The sequence below is a fragment of the Falco biarmicus genome, chromosome 9, assembly GCF_023638135.1.
Source record: "Falco biarmicus isolate bFalBia1 chromosome 9, bFalBia1.pri, whole genome shotgun sequence".
NCBI lineage: Eukaryota > Metazoa > Chordata > Aves > Falconiformes > Falconidae > Falco > Falco biarmicus.
The window spans coordinates 34,627,111-34,645,913 of record NC_079296.1 but is presented as its reverse complement, the minus strand read 5'-3'; the positions used below and the strand labels follow the sequence as shown (position 1 = coordinate 34,645,913).

The 18,803-nt window shown below is 38.7% G+C and overlaps 1 protein-coding gene across 8 annotated transcripts in view; it reads left to right on the top strand.

The window, feature by feature from the left end:
- Positions 1-18,803, top strand: part of PCDH15 (protocadherin related 15) — a 443,438-nt gene that overhangs the window by 190,805 nt on the left and 233,830 nt on the right. For all 8 annotated transcript variants that reach the window (XM_056352005.1, XM_056352006.1, XM_056352009.1 and 5 more), the window contains one exon: positions 2,457-2,627. In XM_056352005.1, coding sequence (XP_056207980.1) covers positions 2,457-2,627 — 171 coding nt within the window. The remainder of the gene's footprint in view (positions 1-2,456; positions 2,628-18,803) is intronic.

Genomic DNA, 18,803 nt, shown 5'->3' with positions numbered 1-18,803 from the left:
ATGCCCTGTGGGTGTGGTTACAGCAATGGGAGAAAAGTAATTGGCAATGCAGAGGTAAACTCGTCTAGGCTGCTGCATTGTGGCAAGATATTGCTGCTCAGGTAGAGAACCTGGTTGTGAAGGTGTGTCATATAGATGCTCATATACCCAGGAGGTGGGCTACTAAACTAAAGAGCATCAAAACAACCATCAGCTAGCTCAGGTGCTAAGACTTGAAGTGGCTTAGGTGGACCTGGATTGGAACGTAAAGGTGAATTACTTACAGCTTAGTGGGCCCATGACATCTCAGGCCATCAAGGAAGAGATGCAACATATAGATGGGCTTGTGATCAAGGGGTGGACTTGACCACCATGGACACTATCTCACAGGTCATTTGTGAATGTGAGACATGCACTGCAGTTAAGCAAGCCAAGCAGTTAAGGCTTCTCTGGTATGGTGGATGATGGCTGAAATATAAATATGGGGAGGCCTGGCAGACTGACCATATCACACTCCTGCAAACCCACCAAGACAAGTGCCATGTGCTTACAGTGGTAGAAACAAGCACTGGATGGCTGGAAACATATCTCGTGCCCCATGCCACTGCTGGAATGCTTTCCTGAGCCTTATAACAACATGGTACCCCAGAAAGAATTGAGTCAGACAATGGAACTGATTTCCAAAAGAACCTCACAGACACCTGGGCCAAAGAGCATGGGATTGAGTGGGTATATGACATCTACCATGCACCAGCCTCTGGGAAAATTGAACAATACAATGGGCTATTAAAGGCTAGAGTGAGAGCAATGGGTGGTGAGACCTTCAAACACTGGGGTACCAGGTGGCTTTTGCTCAATGTGTTAGTCAACACTAGAGGATCTGCCAGTTGGGCTGGTCCTGCCTAGTCAAAACTTCTACATACTGTAGAAGGGGATAAAGCACCTGTAGTGTGTGTAAAGAATGTGCTGGGAAAGACAGTCTGTGTTATTCCTGCCTCAGGGAAAGGCAGACCCATCCATGGGATTGTTTTTGCTCAGGGAATTGGGTGCACTTGGTGGGTAATGTGGAAGGATGGGGAAGCCTGATGTGTACCTCATGGCGATTTGATTCTGTCATTGATTTTAATTGTATGACGTTAATTGCTATATAATACTGTATGTCATCACTTCTGTGATTGCTAAATGCCATATCAACAGTATTGCAGTAAGAATTACCTGGATTAATGAAGAATGAATTCTGATGAAACTGAGCAAAGCAGAGCAATGATAGAACCAGACAATTGCAATGGTGATGGAACCAGAGCTGGCTTCAGCATGCGGCAATCCCACCACCACACACCATCTCTCTTGCCTTGAAGGACTACTATGACAGGTGGAGGCCAAAAGTCACGGACTAAATGAACTCAATGGTCATTTTAGAGGGATGGCTCATAGACTAAGGGAATTATATCTGTGTGTATATATGAAAAGACAGGAAAGATAGTCGTGATTAATTGGAATGTATTGGAAAGTGTGAGACCTGGTCATGATGTAGATGGTGTAGAATAAGGGGTGGATATTGTCCTGGTTTTGGCTGGGATAGGGTTAATTTTCTTCCTAGGAGCTGGTACAGTGTTGTGTTTGGGGTTTAGGATGATTACATCAAGTAATGTTGATAACACTGATGTTTTAGTTGTTGCTGAACAGTGTTTGCACCAAGTCCAGACTTTTCAGCTTCTAATACTGCCGTGCCAGTGAGTAGGCTGGTTGTGCACAAGAAACTATGAGGGGACACAACCAGGACAGCTGGCTCGAACTGACCAAAGGGATATTCCATACCATATGATATCATGCTGAAAAAAAACAACTGGGGCGAGTTGGCCGAGGTTGGCCTGCTGCTCAGGGGCTGGCTGGGCATTGGTCACTGTGTGGTGAGCAATTGCTTTATGCATCACTTGTTTCATATATTCTTTTTTCATTATTGTTATTTTCTCTTCCTTTTTTTTGTGTTAAACTGTCTTTATCTCAACCCATTAAGTTTTACGTTTTTGCTGATTCTCTCCCCCATCCCGCTGAGGGGGAGTGAGCAAGCAGCTGTGTGGTGTATAGCTGCCTGCCACGTTAAACCACAACTAATTCAGTTTGTAAGTAGGGCACAAAGGACTTTTTATCTTGTACAAATACGCTGGATTTTTTATAGCTGTAACAAGACATGTACATTAATTTCATACATTTCCTAAGAATTAATTCATCAAAACTGTATTATTTCTGATGCCTCACAGTATTTCTTAATTCAAGAGGTGAACTTTTCCCTCTTAATTGTATTTCTGAGTCTTTAAGGCTGTAAACTTGAGGACTGAAGTTTCTGTAATTAGTTGTTTTTCTAGAAAATGGGTAATTATGGTGCTTACACATTTTTACCTTAGCTTTAACTTTAAACTTATTTGTAGATTCTGAATTTAGAAGGTCTTACCATATACAACTTGTTTGCTCCATAGGACCGAGCCCAAAATCTTAATGAGCGACGGACAAGTACAACCACCCTGACAGTAGACGTGCTTGATGGGGATGATTTGGGACCAATGTTTCTTCCCTGTGTCTTGGTGAATAATACTCGTGACTGTAGACCTCTTACCTACCAAGCGAGCTTGCCAGAACTGACAGATCCTGTAAGTCCTCTTGACTTTTTGTAAGTTTTATATGTTTGTTTTGCAAGCAGCTGTCATCTTTGGACACAATTGAGAAATGTAACTAGAAAGGTCACATATGCTTTTTGCCATGAGTTATGTGCTAAACAAAAGCAAACCAAGGTAAGAGATGTATGTATGTTTGTGTGTATATATATGTGTAGGAATAGATGGTGAAATTCAACCTTTGATACAATGGCAAGTTGTTCGTTCACTGCAAGGGTTGAGTCTCACGGAAATTTGCTAAATTATGGAGTTGCTGTTCCTTATCCGTCCATGTTTTGCTCTCAAAATATCCTGAGGAAGTCACTAGTCCCTGAAAAGATTATTTGTTGCTGTTCCTGGGTTTCAATCAAGAGGCACTAAAAAACAATATGTGTTTATACCATGTAGATGCTTGTACTAAGTATGTCAGTTAATACATCAGTTTGGATAGGGATAAAGGTCAATGTAAGGCTCATTTCACACTGAAACGTACACAGTGAATGACAAGAGGAGGAAGCGAGAGCTTGTTCTTTCTAGGTGCAAGATGGTGCCAATTCCCCTTCCTTATAGGAGAGATGCTGCTTGGTACCACGGAGCTGTGCAGCTCTTGCTGGGGGAAATAGAAATATGGATTTCTTAATTGTTATTGATATATGACCTTTGCTTCTTATATCTAAGAATATAAAATGGAAGAACCGATTGAATCAGTAGGTATTGCCCCACCTGATTAACATTTCCATTAAGATGACATTAAGTTAATGTTAAGTATCAATGTGAAGATCGTGACTTCCATTGTTCATTGCAGGACACACTCTCTGTCCTGTTTCCTCTGACCAGGAGACGAGGGAGGTTGAAGCTGTAAGTGTGGAGGTTCCTGCTGTTTTCTGCCTTATTTGTCTGGCCATCCTGTGCCTCGTAGTCTTTTCCCATCCCACACATTATGGCATCCTGCTTTGTCTGGCCTCAGGGGTCCTGCTGCAGATATGCTTGAGCTAGGTCAGCAAGCACTGCTGCCACCCTGCTTGGTTGATTCCTATGATGTTTTTAGCAAGTTACAAAAACTGTCACAGTTGGTTTATCCATTTTAGGACCAGCTGAAATTGTGTCTAATATACAGCAGTTGTTCAATTGCTTCTGCACAGGTTAACAGTACAGGTCCTGGTTTAATAAACAGTGCAATCTCAAAGAGGCAAGATAGGGCTTATTGTAAATCAAGATCATTGTGATCTGTGTGCCTTCTGGATAAGTGAGGGCTAGAAGTTTCAGGGAGGTGGTATAAGTTTGTCTGGACCCCTTGGCAAATTTCTGGGAGAAGAACGGGTCTTACAGGGCACATGTATCTTCAAAGGAGGTGATTTCTCTCTGCTGGAGAATCTCTTCCTAACAACTGTAGCCTGATTTGTAAGTTGTAGCAAGACTAGGATCTATGATATTCAGCTTGTAACAGAAGCAAAGTGGTTGTAAAAGGGAAGGGGAGAGATGTTCCATATTTAATCTTGACATATTGATTTACACAACTCTCTTTCTGCCCCCACCCCCACCACTTCTACACCTTGGTATTTGATGATGCTTTGTAATTGTGGTCTGTTTTGGACTTTGTGAATAAATGCTTTTACTTTAAATTCTACATTAATTTGGTTTGGGCTTAGTGTCGTTTTAAGGAAACTGGGCAACCACAAGTTACTCTCCAGCTGGGTATGTGGCCTCATCAGGGTTACTAGGCACCCAAACTATGCAGGATGACAGAGTGTGACCCCTTTTTATCTGCACAGCTCCAATAGACTTCTCAGTAGAGAGGCAAAGGAGACAGAAATTATTAATCACTGGTGTTTGATCATTACCTTGTTTTTTATCTGGTTATCTTAAGGTATAATTCAAATCATACAATTATCCTGATACAGCTGTCACGGATGAAAGGAATCCAGCTCTGCCTCCGTTCCTGCCCTTGGTCAGGCACATATGCTGTGCTGGAAGGCAAAGAGGTCAGTGTCTGCCAAGGAGGGCATCTAGGCTAGGAAAAATCTGACTAGTGATTTAGATGCCAAGTTGCAAAATACATTCGTTTAACTTCATAAGCTACAATCTGTTCAGGTGTCAGCTGTTTTGTTTGCTTTTTGGCTTTTTTGAGTCAAACTGCACCTTGAGAAATCTGATCTATGAAATGAGAAACTGGTTCTGTTGATAAACTACCATCTCTTTGCTGTTTATCTAGTTGTAGCACTGTAGCAGTTTTGGTAAATGTAAGTGGAAGAGGGATGTTTGAAGTCAAAGTTTTACCTTGGTAGCTCAAATGTTTACTTGACTTCCAAATGATAGTTTCTTTAGAAGTTACAGATGGTACCTAAAAAGATTCAGCTAGTAAACACATGTATTAAATGTGTCCTGCAAGAGCAGTGTGATAAAGTGCAGAGAAGCCTGAGGTGTCTGGACTAGCCAGGGGCTGGCAGTGGACTCACGCAGTGGTCTGGCAAAGCAGCCTGGGCAGAGTACCTCATTCGGAGATGGATTGGAGATTTCTGCATGATGTGAAACTGTTGCATTGTACCATGTAGCCAAGACTCATCTGAATCTGTAATGCTCGAAGATTTTAAGTACAGTGTCAAGTTATATAGAAGCAGATAGTAATCAATATACTCCTCAGAATGATTTATCTGAAGTTACTTGCACCAGTTGTTTTTTTTTAAAAGACCAAAATTTACTACGCTGTAGTTGTGGAAGCTCCAGCGTGTGTAGCAAATGGAATAGAAGAGTGCTGTTTGCTGGGAGTGTTTTAGTGGTAGCTACTACATAGGCTAAAGGACTATTTGTAGTCCAACATAATTTTTTTTTTTTTTAGTTTTATTTTTCATTTTTCAATGAATATGAGAAGCAATATTAATTAATGTAGAACAAAGTTGAATTATTCAGAAGCAGTAGCTTGAAAAAGAAGTCCTGCTTTACGGGGCAAGTTGACTACTCAGCTGATCCCTAAAGTAAAGCATTGAATGTAACTAGTAGGAATAATTTTTTTGTTCAGTCTTTCACAATTACTTGTTTTAGTTGACATCTGTCCATGAATTTACTCAGGTAAAAATCATATTTCCTTTCCAAGCTTCTTTCCCTTAGACACTCTAAAGCAGTTGGATACATTTGCAATGAAGAATCCATAGAGCATGTGCTTTGTTTATGGTCTTTGGCAGGCAGAGATGGAAGAGGCCAGCAAAAGTAACGGATCTGTTTGTTACCAGAGAGCAATTTATTTTCCTGAAGTACAATATCAAGGTTTACCCTATGCCTTCTGAGAGCTGGTCTGACTCATGGCAGTATTAATACTATTATGATATCTGCTCCAGTCTGGGCAGAGTGCTGTTTGATTAGTTCATACACTTGTAAAAACCTGTTTTGCATTTCTGCCATTTGCACGGACAGTGTAAATCCCCTCAAAACTGGACATCTTCCAAGCAGAGCCAAAGGTTGTGTGATGGTCCTGTCTGAGCGTACATATGGAATGAAGTGTTGTGATAGTGCCTTCTTGCTCAGCCAGCTGCTGTGTGTAGCCAACTGAGCTTTGCCACAAGATGTGACCGTTCCTCATTGGTGGTTGCCTGGTTTTGTGAGTGTCATTTTTGCAGTGCCACCAATAAGCTACTGTAATTAATGACTGTGATGGCCTTACTAGGTCTAGGATCACAGCTAAGGTCATATAAACATCAGTGTCTCTGATATCAAATGCATGTGAGGTGCTCTTGTAGCTTTGTAGAGGAGGCAGAGATTCATGTTTGGAGTAAACAAACTTTGAATGTTTTTATAGCACATTAGTGCTTCTGAATGATTAAACCTGTGGCAGGTGAGTGGTAAGTGAGAGCTAAACTGCCTTGCCACTGCCAAAGCCTGGACAAAGCTAAGTTAACAGCCTGTAATCCACACTTTAGATTATGTATTGCTTCCCTGGGCAGTAATTTGCTTGTGAAGTGCTACCTGTTGAGTCTGATTCAGTGCCCATGACAGTGATAGAGTAAGCTGCTTTACAAGTTCCCAGACCAGGACGGAAAAGAAACATATCTACTAAGTTTTGAGGCCTCTAATAATCTTTTCAAAAATTATCTTGAAGAAAAGACACCAAAGCCCCACTGTATGACAGTATTCAAAGTTGTTTGAATTTCTGTCTCATAATACATGTGCCAATCCTTCAACTTTTTTCCTTTAGGTGAATGCAAAGTACAGCTTCGGTGATGTCTTACAATGAGCTAGCATAAACCTTTCAAATTTCAAGTGTATTAAGCCAAATATATTGCATTATAAAAGGAAAGTAGTGTCTTTGCTAGATGAAAGGATGCATGCATAAACCTCCTGAACCCACTTCTGTGTGTGTCTCCTAATTGCCACCACCCTACTTTCTAGGAATGAATTTACTGTTGTTAGCTAAATTGTAGTTTGCAAGAAAACCTGTGTTGTTTGTTGCTTGGGTTTTGTGGTTTTGTTTGTTTGTTTTGTTGCTACATAATTTTGTATTTGCCTTAGTGTTTCTGTGTCTGATCAAATGTGCTAAGTGATTTCTCCTTCCCCTTGCCCCCCCCCATTTCAGGAAGACTTCAGTAAATTAGCAATTATTATCAGGATGTGCAAGTTATCAAATGGAGTTTAGAAAATATAACCTCATGAATATCTCATAACACTGGAAAGATAATTTCTCCTCCCTCTATCCCCTTCGATCTGTTCCTGTTATGCTCACTTTGTGAAGGTTTTGTCCATTTCTATACTCAGTTTGTTCCATCATCATGCAAAGAAGAAAAGCCAATTAGCAGTAAAGTATAGATTAGGTTTATTTAATCAGTTGCTGGACTATTTTTGCAACAAGCTGATCCTTTATCAAGTTCCACAGGGTAATTATCAGTCCATGTGAACACTAATATACTCCATGACACCTATGAGGCTTTCTTTGTACTAATTCAAGATTCAACACTTTAAATATCTAGCTGCATTATGAGACATTGCTTATTAATGCACCACTGATAGATCTCTTTACATGGAAAGTATTTATTTTTATACTAATTATCCTCTGTATCCTTAGGAGTTGTGTCAGCAGGGACCTTACTAAGTCTGTGGGCTCAGCTGCCCTGTTGAGCAGAGCCTCAAGGAGTTGAGTCTGAGCAGGACTGCTAGATGAAAGGCTTAAAAAAACCCAGTGAAAAACATTCCCTAAAGAACAGTGTCATCAAGGGGAGTAAAAAAGGTACTGAAGAACAGGAAGTGCCCCTAGAAGCCCTCAAGCTTTTATGACCAAGAAGGACCTCTTTAGTTAGGTTAGTTTGGATTTAGGGGAAGAAAACTGAACTTTGAAGAGGTGGTATTATAATCCTGCTGATTGAAAGCCTCACTTGATCAGTCAGGGAAGGAGTCTTCCCTGTAGACAACTGCACGCATCCTGTAACACAGTTTTGAAACTGTAGAAGCTGCGTACTTTTGATGATAAGGTGAAATGAACAGTTTTGCTCTACTGTCACTGAAATCAAGAGTTACAATTTTTTTTAATTGCAAAATTTAGGTCATTATATATTCTATATTTAAAACTGAGCAGTCTTTTCTGATTGTTTCAACAACCTTTTTTTTTTTTACAAGGAGAAAGGTTTTGTGTACTTCATGCAAGGGACAAAATATTTCATTGACTTTCTTATATGCAAAGGATAATAAACCATCATAATATTAAGAATTATGGCTATATAGTAAATGCATCAAATCCTCAGTGTATCTTGACAGAGAGTAAATCTTGGAATTTAGAATTGCTTGAAGAGTTCTCAGTACGGAAAAATGTGTTTTGCATCAGGCTGATAGTTGTGTCAAAAATGACAGGTGCTTTTTAAAACTCACATCTTATCTTGTCCTTTCTTGCTGAAACTCTAAAGGCAATCACAATGTTTTTTGTCCAAGCTGTTTCCTATTCCTCTGCAGCATTCTAGCTCAGCATCATAGGGTGATGTACTATAATGGCTGCAGTAAAATAACTTTTGTACCACCTTCCCTGGTGTATTGTGGTTTAGCAGTTATTTGCAATTATTGTTTTGGGAATTAGGGACTGACCCTTTATGGTACCTTCTGGTCACCATCACCTATTGTAGTAGGGAGACCGTTGGGATGTGGAGGAAATGGGTAATTCTCTTGAGTGTGAGAACTGGAAATGCCGTAGGAGGGAACTGAGATTACAGCAGTGCAGGAAAAGCTAGTTTTATTGGGGTGGAAAAGAAAAACCGAGTTTGGTGGAGGACTGAAGTAATTTGATCAGTGAGTGGGGCTGTTGTTGGGAGCACAGGACACTTCCTAAGTAAACACGTTTGATCAGCTCTGTACAAGTGAGTTCTATGGTGCTTATTGATAGCTAATTAACATTGCAGAGCATGTGCTGGTTTTTTGGTAGCTCTGGGCTTGAGGGTGACAAGCACTTTCCAGTTCTTTCTAACATAATTTCAGTGCAGTTCCTTGCCTTCCGACTGTACAAATACTACTTCCTTCAAAACAGAAAACCTCCTGAAAATTTTCTCAGACACATGCATTAATATAAAAATCGCAAATATAAAAAAATTGCAAAACTAGTAGTGTCTGAAACTTCCGGAAATGGCATCTCCCCATCTTAATGATAACGGCAGAATTATTAGTCAAAGAATAAACTTCATCAAAATGTTCTGTGGGGTTTTTTTAAGTGGTTTTTTATTTATTTATATTTTTTGCTATGGGAATTACCTACCCAAGGAAGACATTTTATGCAGGTATCTACCATGCAAACTAAAACCAAATAACCTTCCCTGAGGTTTGAGAGAAACTTACTAATGCAGCCTGATCTTCCATACAGATGCTGTTAGATTTCTGTGGCACTGAAACAGTCTTCCTAAATTGGCAAATTAGAAATTCAGTCTGAGTTGAAGTGAGTATGTGTGGTTAAAACAACTTTAATAAATCCTTTCAGCATATAAGGAGTCTGCCTCTTTTACCTGTGAAGGGTAAAATCTTACAGAATAGCAGGAATGCTTACCCCTGATGGAAGTGGTTTCTTTCTTGCCTGTTCTTGTAGGTATGACTGATTAAAGTCAAATGTGCAGGTGGGTCAAATGCAGTCACACTGCGTAAAACTAAAAAATCAGGTTAGGCTGCCAGTTTTTCTTGCCAAATCATTTATTTCTTGGTTAGATATGGTCTGTTTAAAACTGCAAATGTTCATGGCTAATTTAGGAAGTTGTTAGTTTCTGAAGCAGTTTTATCTCAATATGCCTTTTTCCTCCCCTTTGCCTTATTTTTACTAAGATTTGGAATTTTTTATTGAAGCGTGGTAAAAGGGGTTTGCCAGCCTTTGGCTTACTCTGCCTGTATTATAGTCTTATGAGTTGTGCTTGTGACTGAGTTGCATCAAGCGCCAGGAAATTATTTGAGATTTAATTTGTTTCTGATTATTCCTTTCTCAGCAAAATAGGTGCTGTCCAATTTTTGGGATGGATCCTAAATGCTCTTGTAGGGGATGGTATTTACACTTCTTCCTGGAATTAGACCATGACTGAGCACAATTATGTCTGGTGGAATGTTTAAAGTGTAGCTTGGGTTTGTGGCTTCCAGAGAAAATAGAACTTTCATCATTAGGAGAACTGCATGTTTCTCTTTATGCAAATATTTTCAGTAAGGAAAGAAGTAACTTTGCATTTTGAATAGGCAGTGTCCAGCTCTGTAGTGGTACCTGGCATCGAGACTTATGCTGAAATTAGAGGTATGCTGGGGCACTCTGGGAAAGTAGGTTAGCTGTTTATAGATACATGTCTTGCTGCCTAGCCCAGTAGAGTTGCTCTGTCTCTCTCTTGCATAGTAGTTTTTTGTTATCTTTTCCCTCCATCTGTTTCTTTATCCCTTTTCTATGTTAGAAACTGATCTTAGCTTTGAATTCAGATGTGCATTTCTCAGTAATCAATACATAGGAATGCAGTAATTTTTTATTGGGTGTGCTGTATTCATCTTTGACCTCAACTACATTCATGTTGCCTGAGGATTCCTCTTTCATTACCAATAATGAACCCATGTGTTCTTTTTATGTCATGGTTTCAGGGCTTGATAGGAAAGAGAAATAAGCATAAGCATGCTTTGATGTTAAATAAATGTTTAGTTGAGAAGATCAACTACTAACAGCTGTTATTTCAGAGTTTCTATACGGTCTATACAATAAATTATTGAAGGTGAAAGCTGACATTTTGTTTAATGTTTCTGCAGCCATTCTCTAATCAATGTAGTAGCTCCAGAGCACAGAAACTCAGGGCTCTTGTACATTGTAGTCCAGGGGTTTTGGGTTACTATATGCATGTGTTGTCCAGCTTTCTGTATGAAATCATTCTCATATTTAATGCCATAATCATTTTGCCTTCTCTTTACAAATACTACTGTATCTGAGTAAATGTGTGACGAAAAACGTTGACAAATCATTATTTGCTACTAAAAGGTTTATGTACTTTCTTATCTGTGTATCATATCCTAGAATATTAATTATAGAAAAGCCTAGCAGTTGGTGTTAATGAGACTAAAATCTTCGGTGAACGATTGCATGTGCTGACAACTGTTGGGCTGTAAGATGAATGAGTTCCTGTGTATTTACTAGTAAAAAATTATTTGGTAGACAAGGCAATGGTGTCACTTCAGCTATACTACAAGAGCTAACCAGAGAAATGCTTCAAAAATTGGGTCTGTATCTATATGTTCTTGGGTTGTTGCTTGTTCAGTAAAGTCTAAAAGAATCTTTTTCGTAACTGAGACTTTGAATAGTCTCATTTTCATTTGCCAGTGGCTGAAGGATGAGCAAATTGACCCATATTTCAGGAATTAATTTTTCATTAGCAATTTAGGTAAAACCTGAAACTCTGATTAAGAACGGGAAAATGAAGATTGATTTCCATGACATGTATGCAGTTTTCAGTGTATTTTTTATTGAAAAAGGCAAATTGTTACAGCCAAGTTATTTGCAGTATAGTTGAGCAGCAGCTAGCAATTCTTCTAATTAAATTAAAGCATAGATGCATGATGAACCGATAGGCAATCTTAAATTGCTTTGAAAGTTGGAAAGCAGTTCAAAAGCAATGATAAGATCCTCTCTTGGGTGCAGTTTACCCTTTAAAGTTTATGAATGAACTTTTCATTTGCATTTTTCTCACTCTTTTCCACTTTAATTGCAGCCATACAGAGGTCACCAGCTTGATATTAAGTTCAAGGCAAGACAACATTTAACTATCAGTAGCATTCACAGTAAATTCACTAGCATAGACTTTTTTATAACTTGGATTGGTCATTTTGAATTAACTCTATGGAAATGACTCAGCACAGTCAAAATGTAAGCTTTGAGAAGCCATTGATTATCTCATAGGGCCTGATAAGCAGTCATAAAAGGTGTTTTAAGTCTTCTGTTATGATTTTTCCCTATCTTTTCTATTTCTATGATTGATTGTCTTTCATATGCAACCTCTTGATGACTAGAGCCTTTTTTTAAAGTAAATGTCACTGAAAAGTAGTGAAGCATGAAAAGGTTAAAATTATGAAGGTGTAATGTTACAGGTAATTAATTTTTATGTATTTGGGAATATGCCAAGTCGGCATGGTTAAAAAGAATTGTCAGTAAATTTGTAAGTTTAATATGTGAATACATGAACTTTGGAATTGTTTTCTATGTTCTCTCTTAGCAGGCAGGCAAGAACTTTACTTACCTGATACGTTAATCAGGCAGGACAGTCACAGTTCATATCTAAGAACTCATGAGTTTAAATATAGATGTATTTCAGATAGAGGAAAAGTTTAGCTGGCTGCTTTCACTTCAAGAACAAACAAAACCATGCTTTTAACTTAGATTGTTAATGAATATTTAAAGGAACCAGATGTTTTAGTTATTGAAACCACTATTTCTAGTTGAGAAAATTATAGCAGACTACAGAATAAGTGAATATAGTCTGAAAGATACTTTCCTGCTGGTGATTTTAACCAAGTTGCATTTCAGAAATAGATTGACCTCTACGGGTACAGAAAACTTGCTTTAAATGTGGGATTACTATGTTGGAGATCTTGCCTCGTATGTTTGTACATACCACAAGAGGCGGGGAAGAATACTGAGTTTCGTGGGAAGACAGAACAGGAAGACACATAGATTTTTTATGACATGAAAAGATAATTGGTTGAGCATGATACACATGCCTCAGGTTTTCACTAATCCTTCTTAAAATGGATGAGTTGGGGTTTTTAAGGGAAAAAGGATCAAGCTTGACTGAAAACTGAGACGTTTTTGGCAATACATAGTCAAAAATGAAATAGGAAAAGAAAAATACATTGCAGATCAAATTTGAAGCTGTGTTTGGGGTGAGAGAAATACATTTTGTTTATGGCTAGGACTGGGTTATCAAGTGACCCATGATACACAGTGGCTGTTGGGACTTCTTTGCAGGAGGAGCAGGAACTCTGGTAGTTCACCAGAGACCCAGTCTGGGCTGGATACTGAGCTAATGGTGAAAACAGGCACATTTTCTAGGTATTTATGAAGCTGTATAGTGAAATTTTAGAGAGTTAATTTCAATTCTGATTCCTTTAATTAAGAGTAAAGAGGGAATAAACTGATAAAAATGACTGATTTTATATTTATAATTTTCTTCTTTTTTCCAAATATGGAAATGTTCCATTAATTGCCTGATATTTATCAAAATGTTTAGTAACTTTCTGGGAACACTAGTGGGAAAACAATGATTTTTTACAGCTTTGTTAGAAGCTAAGAAGAAAAAGGGTCCTGATTTTGCTTGGAACAAGTAATTGTGGAGCTGTAATTAGAAGTCACTTCCTTTCAGCAATGGAGATGATCGGCTTTGATTCAAACTTTGGTCTGGCACGTCAGCCACATAAGTCAAATACATAAAACATTTGAGAGATCGTCAGGGTGCCTGGTGGGTTCAATGTGTGCAGTAGTACAGGTTCACGAGTGTAAAACACCTTCTTGTGTGGCAGAATCAATGTCAAAAATCTGATGAATTAATGAAGTACAAAAAGTGCCAAGCATCCTCGTCTTAAGTTGATGAGATCTTGCTTTTTCCTCCTTCTGTAGACTTCATTCTCTAGTTCTTATTTTAAAGTTTGTTAAAAAGAAGAAGAAAAAAGAAGAAAAACCCCACCTGCCTCATAACAAAGAAGACTTTAGCATAATGTGTGAGACTACACAGCTTACAAAAAGAATAACTTGAGGACAGTAGGAAAGTGTGATTCCTCACTTCTGCAAGATATTCACTACCTGGGGTTTGAAACTGTCTTGCTCTCTGTGATACCATTAAGGAATTTCAGATATGAAATGACTGAGCCTTTCACTCCTAAAAACTAGACCTTCAGGAGTGGAAAGAGTGCCTGAGAAAGTACCATCTCTGTCTCATTCTGAGCTGGGGTCTGTATCTTGAATATACAATCAACTACTTGTGTGATTTAATTGCTGTCTTGGATATTTGCCATGACAAAAAAGGCACTTTCACAATATGCATTTCTGTTTCATAAAGCCGTGTTTGTTATGGCATGAAGTAGAGCTGTTGCCAAAGAGGAAGCATATGTATTAATTTATTTGATCCTTAAATGTAATTTAGAAATATTTAAATGTTTAAATTGTTGAAATTTAGACAAAATACTTTAGCAGTGATGCTGTATCAGTGAACTTCAGAAAAATTCTCATCTATGTGATAACACTGGTCCTTGTAGAGATAATTACCATTTCAATAGCTAGGCTATCCCCTTAAATTATAATCTAGCTGTTCATTAGGGGTTAGGAAGAAAGAGTTGTCTTTTCACCTTATTGCCACAGTGCAGAGGGTGCAGATTTTATTAGTTCTTCAGTTAATCAAATAGTGATTCATCAGTTAAGGTTTTGCAGATACTTGTGTACTTGCAGGTAACGGGCAATAAAGTAGAGGAACCCTTTGAGGCTGCAGGAGTCACTCTGAGTGCTGCTTCCCTTTTGATAACCATGAAGTCTTGTGGCCTTTTGCAGAAACAGAGCAGCAGGATTTGCTGTCACCTTCTCATCAGCAGTTGTGTGATCTTACACATCTGCAGGCAGGTGATTTGGCACAGACTTGCTTGCCAGGCTTGGCTTTGACAGTATGGCTCTTGATAGCAACGTAGGCGTGGCAGCTCACATTCGGCTGCTTTACCTGGGTTTTTTTGGTTGTCCTGGTGTTTTAAAGGTAACTTGGGAGTCTCCTTGATCCACTGCATCCTACAGTACAAATGTGGCCTTATTCCACTTGTTGTTGTTGTGGTGTTCCCAAGACAGTGTGTGCCCTTGAGGGGCCAGCAGCCTTCCCAGCTGTGCCGTCCACAATGGGATCATACCAGGGAGGGAGCAGCCAAAGGAGCCTTGCTGTCCCAGCGCAGCAGCTCAGGTTGTGACTAGTGTCCTGACCTCCATTCTAAAATGTGAAGAATACAGAGAGAATGTGGTGTGCCATGGCAAAGAGCGTTTCCCTGCCTCCAGCTGTGGGCTACACAATGCAGTGTAGGGTAAGGAGGGGGCAGCGCATCATCATCACTACCAGGGCAATTAGCTTTGCTTCTGCTCTGTAGAAAACCTTGCTTAAATCCTAGCAGTCTTTCCTTTAAAGCATGAGGAAATTCACAGCGAGCTGGAACGCCCTCTTCTGATGCTGAGACAGAACACCCTCTTCTGAAAGAAGTGTGCTGAGTCTGCATTTGGCTCTCCATCAATACCTCCAAGCAGTATAGCAGTGCTCAAGTTTAAAACAGCTTATATGGCTAGATAGTAGGAGATGCTTTGTAAATAATTCCTGATTTTTGTTCTGGAAGAGTCTTGGGATTTGAGAAGAAAAGCATTTAAATGTAAAATTTCACTGTACTGTAAAAAGATGTGAGGATGGGCTTGTGGATGAAGTATGTCAGCATTGCAGGTTCCATGTGTGTATGTACGCATATGATATATCTACAACGGCACACATTTGTTGAAAATTAAAGCATCTGAAATATACCTAGAAAATCCAAGTTTTTTCCTAAATTACCTAAATTAATCTAAATGTGGCATTAATGCCACTGTTAATATTGCCATTAAAGCAGTGTAGTAAAGTGATTATAATAGTGGTGATACAGAATTTGTTACTGGCTCTGGGCACAAACTCTACCTAAAATTCTCTCTTGACAGAGTGACAAACTTTAATGAGAAAATGACAGTAGTGGATACAGTTTGAATTCCATGACATTCCATGCCTGAACTAGAGAAGTTCCCATTAAGTTGCAAGTACAAAAAAAAAAAAACAAACCCCAAAAAAAACCCCAACAAAAAAAAACCCCAAAAACACAATAGTAAAGAAACTGTAAATGTTTCTTCTGACAGCTGAGAGTGGTGGTCCACAGTGCTGTTTTGCTAACCCCAAATGTTAAACTCTAGTATCAGCCTGATCAATAGGACCACTGCTTGACTGCACATTCAATACCTCGGAAATTTGCTATACTTAGAGACTTTTGACCTTACTTGCTCCTCCAGGTGAGAAAATGGCTCTAGCAAAGAAAAGTTCTATGAAGGAAGATACTAAATGTGTAAATAAGAAAACAAACCAGCAACATTATCTTAATAATATCTATGTCTATAATGAATCAGTCAAGAGACAAAGAATCTGGGTGAAATACTGACCTATTCATTTCTATGTTACCTTGTTTTGATTTTTAAAGGAACTACTGCTTTGTTACAGGATTTTTTTTTTTTTCTAGTTTCATACAGATTAATATATGAAGGGTCCCACCAGTGGTACTGGTTATGCTTCCCCAAGGGGTTCTCCCACATTGCATTTAGATGTTCTGTCTTGAAAACTGGTGGCAGACAGGTTTTCCTGTTCTATGAACCTGTCTGATTTTGAGCCGAGGTAAACTTCTAGCGCCTCTGGTGCCTATAGCAAGGAGTGCCATAGCATGAGTGTATTTGGGTGAAGCTCCTTGTTCTGTGTATTCTGAGGCTGCCACCAGGTAATTTGTTTAGATGTTCCTGAGCTGCTGGTTTGCAAGAGGCAGTGAGCCCCTGATCTTACAAGCACTCTCTGTAACACAGTTTTATAGACCTTTTGTGTCTTTCTTCTTAGTGTCTTCTTTCAGGCTCAGAGGTACTTGCTAAGCCAGAGCCTGTTTGTCTACAAGCTATGCCCTGCTTTTGATCATACCTTTAATTGTAACTTCTCGTGCCTCTTCTAGTATATTTTATTACGGCTAATTCTTCTAAAGACATAGAGAAGCTGTCAGCCTCTTCTCCTTAACAGTATCTGCAAACTCAGCTGATACTAGCAACTGTTGACACTGCTGACTCTTCCCCTCTGAGAGAAATATGTATTTAAAAGAAAACAAAATGGGGCTAATATTTCAGACTTTTGTATTGTAATACAATTGCTCTTAGAAATTAAAATAATATTTAAGTTCTTAAGGTAGTGTTTTATTGATCTTTAAGTATTTTCTATTTTTTGTGAATCTTTGTCAGGTAGGTGCATTTCGGTTTTTTGCAGCTGTTCTCTTTCTTCATTCTGAATCTTGAACAGAAATCATGATAATAAGAAACCTTTCATCAAGAATTTGGAAGATAATTAAGGAAATAGACTTCATAGTTCGTATGGAAAAAAGTGAAATGTCAAAAAGGAAATGTTTATCATTCTTATCAAGCACAGTCATCACATTGTAACAAGTAGAACCTCCAGGTTGAAGTCTTGCTTTTGACTGAATTGCACAGGAGATTATACCTGCATGCCAAGGCAGGAGGCCCATTGCATAATGCATTTCGTTTAGTTTCCAGCACAGATACTCTGTTGGAGGCATTTCTTATAAAGCATGTCAGATATAGAAAAAGCAATTTAGTAAGCACTGAGATCAGATCCTGATGAAATTCAATTCTTTTTTGGACCTGCTGTTCCTGGAAGACATCATTGATAAAAATAGTCTCTATTTTCCTCTTTGCTGTGATTCATTATGCTGTCTTGCTGCTCTTACAAAATATTTTTTCATCCTCAAAGGTGGCTTGTTTTTACAAATAAATGAGAAAGGAATTGTGTTTTGTGACAGTTTACTCTGTTAACAACATGATGTGTCAGGATATTTGAATTCTACAGTTTTCATTGTAGTAAACCGGCATGAACATTGGGCACATCAGAAAGAGCACAGCAACCATGGATTATATTGGAACAACCAAATAAGGTGCTAAAAGCTATTAGACAACTATGGTGCTGAATTTAGAAAGCTGGCTTCTTTTTAATAATCAATCTTGTGTTAGTTTTCCCATCAGTTAGTGAAACACTTCTTTTGAGAAGATAAGAGATGTTAGTTCACACACGTCAACTGCATAAAGTATCTGCTGTTGCTTTTTATAAGTGGCTTTTAGAAATGAAGGTGAACTTCTTCAAAATAAATAGAAAGGTAGATTTATTTTAAACTTGCAGATTAACTCCCATTGTTATTACTTTCAGTATATACATATGTTTGAACTGAACAGTTTTTAACTATGATTTATTAATACCAGTTTTACTATCTGCTGTTAATAGTTACGATTCCCCTGGGTGGACTGTTATAACACAGTTCCTGTCTTACTAGTGATATTGATAAAAATGCCTTTTCACCCAGGTGCTACGTCTCCAGGAATGCTGCTCAATGCTGCTTATATTTCATTTTCATATCAAGTGTGGACATTGCACACAGTCTGGTTGCACTCTGGCACTCATCTGGTGGTAAGAAGTGTTATTTTAACAGAGCATGAACCCTCAGATGTATGTAGCATTGCAAACAAGTAACAACTATAGATTAGGTGAATGGGCTGCAAATCTCTAGGGTCGAGCAGTGTAGATTTTGATGGAGTTGGTTTCCTCATGTAGGTTTGCCCATTCTTGGGAAGCAATTTTGAGGCACAGAATTTTTGGCTATATACACCTGTTTAGCTCCTGTGACAATTAGATCAGAACAGTTTCCTGCAGACGATTTACTCTTTTCTCTTTTGGCTTTACTGAATCCATGCTTGGGGTTTTCTTCCTTTCTCTTTGTTTTGGCTTTCAGTTGAGATCTTTGCCCAGAAGTCCAGTGTTCTGTGTTGAGTCAGAAGAGGGTCATAAGATTGTGTTTACCCTGTATTCCTGTACACCATTGTATCATGTTATCCCTCAAAGAGTAGCATAGGAAATTCTGCAAACT